The following is a 9,492-nucleotide window of genomic DNA, read 5'->3' as shown; positions in this document are numbered from 1 at the left end:
CATGCCATACATCCTCGATAAAAACTTTTCACTGCTTCTAACAACTTGCCTCCCACACCATATATTTTTGTGTGATCGTGGCCTGAACATGCAGGAGGGTGAAAGGAGGGCAAGGAATAGAGTGAATTGGATCGATGTGGTATACCGGGGTTGACGTGCTGTCAGTGGATTGAATCAGGGCATGTGAAGCGTCTGGGGTATACCATGGAAAGCTGTGTAGGTATGTATATTTCCGTGTGTGGACGTATGTATATACATGTGTATGGGGGTGGGTTGGGCCATTTCTTTCGTCTGTTTCCTTGCGCTACCTCGCAAACGCGGGAGACAGCGACAAAGCAAAAAAAAAAAGAAATATATATATATATATATATATATATATATATATATATATATATATATATATATATATATATATATATATATATATATAAATATATATATATATATATATATATATATATATATATATATATATATATATATATATATTTTTTTTTTTTTTTCTTTTTTTTTTTTTCCTTTAAACTATTCGCCATTTCCCGCGTTAGCGAGGTATCGTTAAGAACAGAGGACTGGGCCTTTTTTGGAATATCCTCACCTGGCCCCCTCTGTTCCTTCTTTTGGAAAAAAAAAAAAGAGGGGAGGATTTCCAGCCCCCCGCTCCTTCCCCTTTTAGTCGCCTTCTACGACACGCAGGGAATACGTGGGAAGTATTCTTAATCCCCTATCCCCAGGGATATATATATATATATATATATATATATATATATATATATATATATATATATATATATATATATATATATATATATATATATATATATATTATCCCTGGGGATAGGGGATTAAGAATACTTCCCACGCATTCCTCACGTGTCGTAGAAGGCGACTAAAGGGGACGGGAGCGGGGTGCCAGAAACCCTCCCCTCCTTGTATCTTAACCTTCTAGAAATGGGAAACAGAAGGAGTCACGCGGGGAGTGCTCATCCTCCTCGAAGGCTCAGACTGGGGTGTCTAAATGTGTGTGGATGTAACCAAGATGAGAAAAAAGGAGAGATAGGTAGTAATTTTGAGGAAAGGAACCTGGATGTTTTGGCGCTGAGTAAAACGAAGCTAAAGGGTAAAGGGGAAGAGTGGTTTGGGAATGTCTTGGGAGTAAAGTCAGGGGTTAGTGAGAGGACAAGAGCAAGGGAAGGAGTAGCACTACTCCTGAATCAGGATTGTGGGAGTATGTGATAGAGTGTAAGAAAGTAAATTCTAGATTGATATGGGTAAAACTGAAAGTTGATGGAGAGAGATGGGTGATTATTGGTGCATATGCACCTGGGCATGAGAAGAAAGATCATGAGAGGCAAGTGTTTTGGGAGCAGCTGAATGAGTGTGTTAGTGGTTTTGATGCACAAGGCCGGGTTATAGTGATGTGTGATTTGAATGCAAAGGTGAGTAATGTGGCAGTTGAGGGAATAATTGGTATACATGGAGTGTTCAGTGTTGTAAATGGAAATGGTGAAGATCTTGTAGATTTATGTGCTGAAAAAGGACTGGTGATTGGGAATACCTGGTTTAAAAAAGCGAGATATACATAAGTATACGTATGTAAGTAGGAGAGATGGCCAGAGAAAGTTATTGGATTACGTGTTAATTGATAGACGCACGAAAGAGAGACTTTTGGATGTTAATGCGCTGAGAGGTGCAACTGGAGGGATGTCTGATCATTATCTTGTGGAAGCGAAGGTGAAGATTTGTGGGGGTTTTCAGAAAAGAAGAGAGAATGTTGGGGTGAAGAGAGTGGTGAGAGTAAGTGAGCTTGGGAAGGAGACTTGTGTGAGGAAGTACCAGGGGAGACTGAGTACAGAATGGAAAAAGGTGAGAACAAAGGAGGTAAGGGGAGCGGGGGAGGAATGGGATGTATTTAGGGAAGCAGTGATGGCTTGCGCAAAAGATGCTTGTGGCATGAGAAGCGTGGGAGGTGGGTTGATTAGAAAAGGTAGTGAGTGGTGGGATGAAGAAGTAAGATTATTAGTGAAAGAGAAGAGGGAGGCATTTGAACGATTTTTGCAGGGAAAAAATGCAAATGAGTGGGAGAGGTATAAAAGAAAGAGGCAGGAGGTCAAGAGAAAGGTGCAAGAGGTGAAAAAGAGGGCAAATGAGAGTTGGGGTGAGAGAGTATCATTAAATTTCAGGGAGAATAAAAAGATGTTTTGGAAGAAGGTAAATAAAGTGCGTAAGACAAGGGAGCAAATGGGAACTTCAGTGAAGGGGGCTAATGGGGAGGTGATAACAAGTAGTGGTGATGTGAGAAGGAGATGGAGTGAGTATTTTGAAGGTTTGTTGAATGTGTTTGATGATAGAGTGGCAGATATAGGGTGTTTTGGTCGAGGTGGTGTGCAAAGTGAGAGGGTTAGGGAAAATGATTTGGTAAATAGAGAAGAGGTAGTAAAAGCTTTACGGAAGATGAAAGCCGGCAAGGCAGCAGGTTTGGATGGTATTGCAGTGGAATTTATCAAAAAAGGAGGTGACTGTATTGTTGACTGGTTGGTAAGGTTATGTAATGTATGATTCATGGTGAGGTGCCTGAGGATTGGCGGAATGCTTGCATAGTGCCATTGTACAGAGGCAAAGGGGATAAGAGTGAGTGCTCAAATTACAGAGGTATAAGTTTGTTGAGTATTCCTGGTAAATTATATGGGAGGGTATTGATTGAGAGGATGAAGGCGTGTACAGAGCATCAGATTGGGGAAGAGCAGTGTGGTTTCAGAAGTGGTATAGGATGTGTGGATCAGGTCTTTGCTTTGAAGAATGTATGTGAGAAATACTCAGAAAAACAAATGGATTTGTATGTAGCATTTATGGATCTGGAGAAGGCATATGATAAGAGTTGATAGAGATGCTCTGTGGAAGGTATTAAGAATATATGGTGTGGAAGGCAAGTTCGTAGAAGCAGTGAAAATATTTATCGAGGGTGTAGGAAGAGAGGAAAGTGATTTGTTCTCAGTGAGTGTTGGTTTGCGGCAGGGGTGCGTGATGTCTCCATGGTTGTTTGATTTGTTTATGGATGGGGTTGTTAAGGAGGTGAATGCAAGAGTTTTGGAAAGGGGGGCAAGTATGCAGTCTGCTGTGGATGAGAGAGCTTGGGAAGTGAATCAGTTGTTGTCGCTGATGATACAGCGCTGGTGGCTGATTCGTGTGAGAAACTGCAGAAGCTGGTGACTGAGTTTGGTAAAGTGTGTGAAAGAAGAAAGCTGAGAGTAAATGTGAATAAAAGCAAGGTTGTTAGGTATAGTAGGGTTGAGGGACAAGTCAATTGGGAGGTAAGTTTAAATGGAAAAAAACTGGAGGAGGTGAAGTGTCTTAGAAATCTGGGTGTGGATTTGGCAGCGGATGGAACCATGGAAGCGGAAGTGAATCATGGGGTGGGGGAGGGGGCGAAAGTTATGGTAACGTTGAAAAATATGTGGAAATCGAGAACGGTATCTTGGAAAGCAAAAATGGGTATGTCTGACGGAGTAGTGGTTCCAACAATGTTATATGGTTGCGAGGCGTGGGCTATAAATAGAGTTGTGCGGAGGAGGGTGGATGTGCTGGAAATGAGATGTTTGAGGACAATATGTGGTTTGAGGTGGTTTGATCGAGTAAGTAATGAAAGGGTAAGAGAGATGTGTGGTAACAAAAAGTGTGTGGTTGACAGAGCAGAAGAGGGTGTTTTAAAATGGTTTGGGCACATGGAAAGAAAGATTGACCAAGAGGATATATGTGTCAGAGGTGGAGGGAACGAGAAGTGGGAGACCAAATTGGAGGTGGAAAGATGGAGTGATAAAGATTTTGAGCAATCGGGGCCTGAACATGCAGGAGGGTGAAAGGCGCACAAGGAAAAGAGTGAATTGGAACGATGTGGTATACCGGGGTCGACGATCTGTCAATAGATTGAACCAGGGCATGTGAAGCGTCTGGGGTAAACCATGGAAAGTTTTGTGGGGCCTGGATGTGGAAAGGGAGCTGTGGTTTCGGTGCATTATACATGACAGCTAGAGACTGTGTGAACGAATGTGGCCTTTGTTGTCTTTTCCTAGCTCTGCCTCGCGCACATTTGGGGGGGAGGGGGTTGTTATTTCATGTGTGGCGACGGGAATTAATAGGGGCAGACTATGAATTATGTACATATGTCTATATTCATATGTCTGAGAGTGTATATATATGTATAAGTTGAGATGTATAGGTATGTATATTTGCGTGCGTGGACGCGTATGTATATACATGTGTATGTGGGTGGGTTGGGCCATTCTTTCGTCTGTTTCCTCGCGCTACTTCGCTAACACGGGAGACAGCGACAAAATATGATAAAGAATATAATATATATATGGCGTCGTCCTTTGTCTGCAGATACGTGGGGGAAGTTGTCAGAAATATGATGACAAGCCCATACATATAACTGTTGTCAGCAATTTCCATATCCTTGGCAGGATACAAATTAATGGCTGCTGGAGTGACATATCGACAAGCATTATGTTATCGTTGAGGTGGAAGGTTGTGCCGGCAATATGAAGGGTATGGAGGGGCAAACTGGTAGGGGTTAGTAGTTATATTAGTGACTGCCAGAGATGGAGGGAGTGGTGGTAGTGAGGGAGGGTGAGGTATCCAAGGAGGGGAACAGTAGTGGTTGTGAGGGAGGGTGTGTTGACCAAGGAGAGAGGGAGTGGAAACCAGGGAGGGTGTGGTAGTAATGGAAGAGGGAATGGTGGTGGAGGCAGAGTTTGGTAGCCAGGGAGGGAAAGCGTGGTAATATTAAGGGAGTGTGGTGGCGACACACTGAAACTAGCAGACGACATTTAAACCTGCCATAATTCATAAAAAGATCCAGACAAATCACTTTACTGTTGTGTCCATATATATATTGGAAATCACTTGTTTACCAAATATCGTTCTAGCTACGTCTCTTCGTTGTATATCCACTGACTTATATTTCTTTCTTGTATCTCCCCTGATGATGTGATTGTTACACGAAAGTGCACTTGGGAACATATCGTGTTTCATTTTCCTCGTGGACTCATTGGAATATATATATATATATATATATATATATATAAATAAGGGGAGAAATAATATGATGGAATACGTCTTGTTCAAGTTGAAGGGTTGAAGATTATCCTAAGGGTAAGGATGGTACTGTGCTTATTGGTGGTGTCTGCTGGTCCATATACCGAGGTTACGTCTCCTAACTTGTATTCCAGTAGGAAAGCCAAGAACCCGGATAGAAGACCCATCGCCAAGACGAAAAAAGCTCCTTGAAGGTGTGCAAGAGTCAGGGGTCGCAGAGTTGACTCCTTACCTTCCTGTAACAGATGAACGTCATCAGAAGGAATCAAAGTCATTTAGCATCGTAAGCATGGAATGAGTTGTCATAGGTTATCAGTGTTTATCTTTCCGGTTGAAAAAACATAACCATTTGAATCTGCTGTAGAGTTCAGGGAGCAATTCGAAACAAATCAAGAATGTCTCGTAAATATTTTTGCAGTATGATGAGCGTGTGAAATGTACACCTGTAGAGTTATAGCATTCGTCTGATGATTTTAGGTAATTTGATGATGTGGAGCAGACCACACTTTGTCACGTGCCAGGTAATCTACTTATGTATAGGTAACATGTCAAATTATAACCAGTTGGCCGACTTCTGTATACGTATCAAAGGTTAGTTCACAGCCAGGTAGCGTTACCGATGGTTGTGATCTAACACCATCCGGTAACGCTGAGTTACCAATGACGTCTTAGCTACGTCTCTCCCTTGTATATCAACTGATTGTTCTGCGTCTTCTAGCTCATTCTTGTATCTCCCCTGACGATGTGATCATTACACGAAAGTGCGCTTGGGAACTTATCGTGTTCTGTTTTCCTCATGGTTATCAACACACACACACACACACACACACACACACACATATATATATATATATATATATATATATATATATATATATATATATATATATATATATATATCTTTTTTTTTGTCGTTGTCTCCCGCGTTTGCGAGGTAGCGCAAGGAAACAGACGAAAGAAATGGCCCAACCCACCCACATACACATGTATATACATACGTCCACACACGCAAATATACATACCTACACAGCTTTCCATGGTTTACCCCAGACGCTTCACATGCCTTGATTCAATCAACTGACAGCACGTCAACCCCGGTATACCACATCGATCCAATTCACTCTATTCCTTGCCCTCCTTTCACCCTCCTGCATGTTCAGGCCCCGATCACACAAAATCTTTTTCACTCCATCTTTCCACCTCCAAATTGGTCTCCCTCTTCTCGTTCCCTCCACCTCCGACACATATATCCTCTTGGTCAATCTTTCCTCACTCATTCTCTCCATGTGCCCAAACCATTTCAAAACACCTTCTTCTGCTCTCTCAACCACGCTCTTTTTATTTCCACACATCTCTCTTACCCTTACGTTACTTACTCGATCAAACCACCTCACACCACACATTGTCCTCAAACATCTCATTTCCAGCACATCCATCCTTCTGCGCACAACTCTATCCATAGCCCACGCCTCGCAACCATACAACATTGTTGGAACCACCATTCCTTCAAACATACCCATTTTTGCTTTCCGAGATAATGTTCTCGACTTCCACACATTCCTCAAGGCTCCCAGGATTTTGGCCCCCTCCCCCACCCTATGATACACTTCCGCTTCCATGGTTCCATCCGCTGCCAGATCCACTCCCAGATATCTAAAACACTTTACTTCCTCCAGTTTTTCTCCATTCAAACTTACCTCCCAATTGACTTGACCCTCAACCCTACTGTACCTAATTACCTTGCTCTTATTCACATTTACTCTTAACTTTCTTCTTTCACACACTTTACCAAACTCAGTCACCAGCTTCTGCAGTTTCTCACATGAATCAGCTACCAGCGCTGTATCATCAGCGAACAACAACTGACTCACTTCCCAAGCTCTCTCATCCACAACAGACTTCATACTTGCCCCTCTTTCCAAAACTCTTGCATTCACCTCCCTAACAACCCCATCCATAAACAATTTAAACAACCATGGAGACATCACACACCCCTGCCGCAAACCTACATTCACTGAGAACCAATCACTTTCCTCTCTTCCTACATGTACACATGCCTTACATCCTCGATAAAAACTTTTCACTGCTTCTAACAACTTTCCTCCCACACCATATATTCTTAATACCTTCCACAGAGCATCTCTATCAACTCTATCATATGCCTTCTCCAGATCCATAAATGCTACATACAAATCCATTTGCTTTCCTAAGTATTTCTCACATACATTTTTCAAAGCAAACACCTGATCCACACATCCTCTACCACTTCTGAAACCACACTGCTCTTCCCCAATCTGATGCTCTGTACATGCCTTCACCCTCTCAATCAATACCCTCCCATACAATTTACCAGGAATACTCAACAAACTTATACCTCTGTAATTTGAGCACTCACTCTTATTCCCTTTGCCTTTGTACAATGGCACTATGCACGCATTCCGCCGATCCTCAGGCACCTCACCATGAGTCATACATACATTAAATAACCTTACCAACCAGTCAATAATACAGTCACCCCCTTTTTTAGTAAATTCCACTGCAATACCATCCAAACCTGCTGCCTTGCCGGCTTTCATCTTCCGCAAAGCTTTTACTACCTCTTCTCTGTTTACCAAATCATTTTCCCTAACCCTCTCACTTTGCACACCACCTCGACCAAAACACCCAATATCTGCCACTCTATCATCAAACACATTCAACAAACCTTCAAAATACTCTCTCCATCTCCTTCTCACATCACCACTACTTGTTATCACCTCCCCATTTGCGCTCGTCACTGAAGTTCCCATTTGCTCCCTTGTCTTACGCACTTTATTTACCTCCTTCCAGAACATCTTTTTTATTCTCCCTAAAATTTAATGATACTCTCTCACCCCAACTCTCATTTGCCCTCTTTTTCACCTCTTGCACCTTTCTCTTGACCTCCTGTCTCTTTCTTTTATACATCTCCCACTCAATTGCATTTTTTCCCTGCAAAAATCGTCCAAATGCCTCTCTCTTCTCTTTCACTAATAATCTTACTTCTTCATCCCACCACTCACTACCCTTTCTAATCAACCCACCTCCCACTCTTCTCATGCCACAAGCATCTTTTGCGCAATCCATCACTGATTCCCTAAATACATCCCATTCCTCCCCCACTCCCCTTACTTCCATTGTTCTCACCTTTTCCCATTCTGTACTCAGTCTCTCCTGGTACTTCCTCACACAAGTCTCCTTCCCAAGCTCACTTACTCTCACCACCCTCTTCACCCCAACATTCACTCTTCTTTTCTGAAAACCCATACCAATCTTCACCTTAGCCTCCACAAGATAATGATCAGACATCCCTCCAGTTGCACCTCTCAGCACATTAACATCCTAAAGTCTCTCTTTCGCGCGCCTGTCAATATATATATATATATATATATATATATATATATATATATATATATATATATATATATATATATATATATATATATATATATATATTTTTTTTTTTTTTTTTCTTTTTTCTTTGTCGCTGTCTCCCGCGTTTGCGAGGTAGCGCAAGGAAACAGACGAAAGAAATGGCCCAACCCACCCACATACACATGTATATACATACGTCCACACACGCAAATATACATACCTACACAGCTTTCCATGGTTTACCCCAGACGCTTCACATGCCTTGATTCAATCCACTGACAGCACGTCAACCCCGGTATACCACATCGCTCCAATTCACTCTATTCCTTGCCCTCCTTTCACCCTCCTGCATGTTCAGGCCCCGATCACACAAAATCTTTTTCACTCCATCTCTCCACCTCCAATTTGGTCTCCCTCTTCTCCTCGTTCCCTCCACCTCCGACACATATATCCTCTTGGTCAATCTTTCCACACTCATTCTCTCCATGTGCCCAAACCATTTCAAAACACCCTCTTCTGCTCTCTCAACCACGCTCTTTTTATTTCCACACATCTCTCTTACCCTTACGTTACTTACTCGATCAAACCACCTCACACCACACATTGTCCTCAAACATCTCATTTCCAGCACATCCATCCTCCTGCGCACAACTCTATCCATAGCCCACGCCTCGCAACCGTACAACATTGTTGGAACACTATTCCTTCAAACATACCCATTTTTGCTTTCCGAGACAATGTTCTCGACTTCCACACATTCTTCAAGGCTCCCAGAATTTTCGCCCCCTCCCCCACCCTATGATCCACTTCCGCTTCCATGGTTCCATCCGCTGCCAGATCCACTCCAAGATATCTAAAACACTTCACTTCCTCCAGTTTTTCTCCATTCAAACTTACCTCCCAATTGACTTGACCCTCAACCCTACTGTACCTAATAACCTTGCTCTTATTCACATTTACTCTTAACTTTCTTCTTTCACACACTTTACCAAACTCAGTCACCAG

At 42.4% G+C, this 9,492-nt stretch overlaps 1 protein-coding gene across 1 annotated transcript in view; it reads right to left on the bottom strand.

The window, feature by feature from the left end:
• Positions 1–1,719: 1,719 nt before the first annotated feature.
• The window catches only part of LOC139756019 (probable glutamate receptor), a 34,532-nt gene continuing 26,759 nt past the window's right edge, over positions 1,720–9,492 (bottom strand). Inside the window, exon 7 of the mRNA XM_071674963.1 lies at positions 1,720–5,330. Coding sequence (XP_071531064.1) covers positions 5,121–5,330 — 210 coding nt within the window. The 3' untranslated portion in view covers positions 1,720–5,120. The remainder of the gene's footprint in view (positions 5,331–9,492) is intronic.

The sequence above is a fragment of the Panulirus ornatus genome, chromosome 2, assembly GCF_036320965.1.
Source record: "Panulirus ornatus isolate Po-2019 chromosome 2, ASM3632096v1, whole genome shotgun sequence".
In the NCBI taxonomy this organism is placed as follows: domain Eukaryota; kingdom Metazoa; phylum Arthropoda; class Malacostraca; order Decapoda; family Palinuridae; genus Panulirus; species Panulirus ornatus.
The sequence above is the reverse complement of the archived record's forward strand: the minus strand, read 5'-3'. Positions and strand labels throughout refer to the sequence as shown.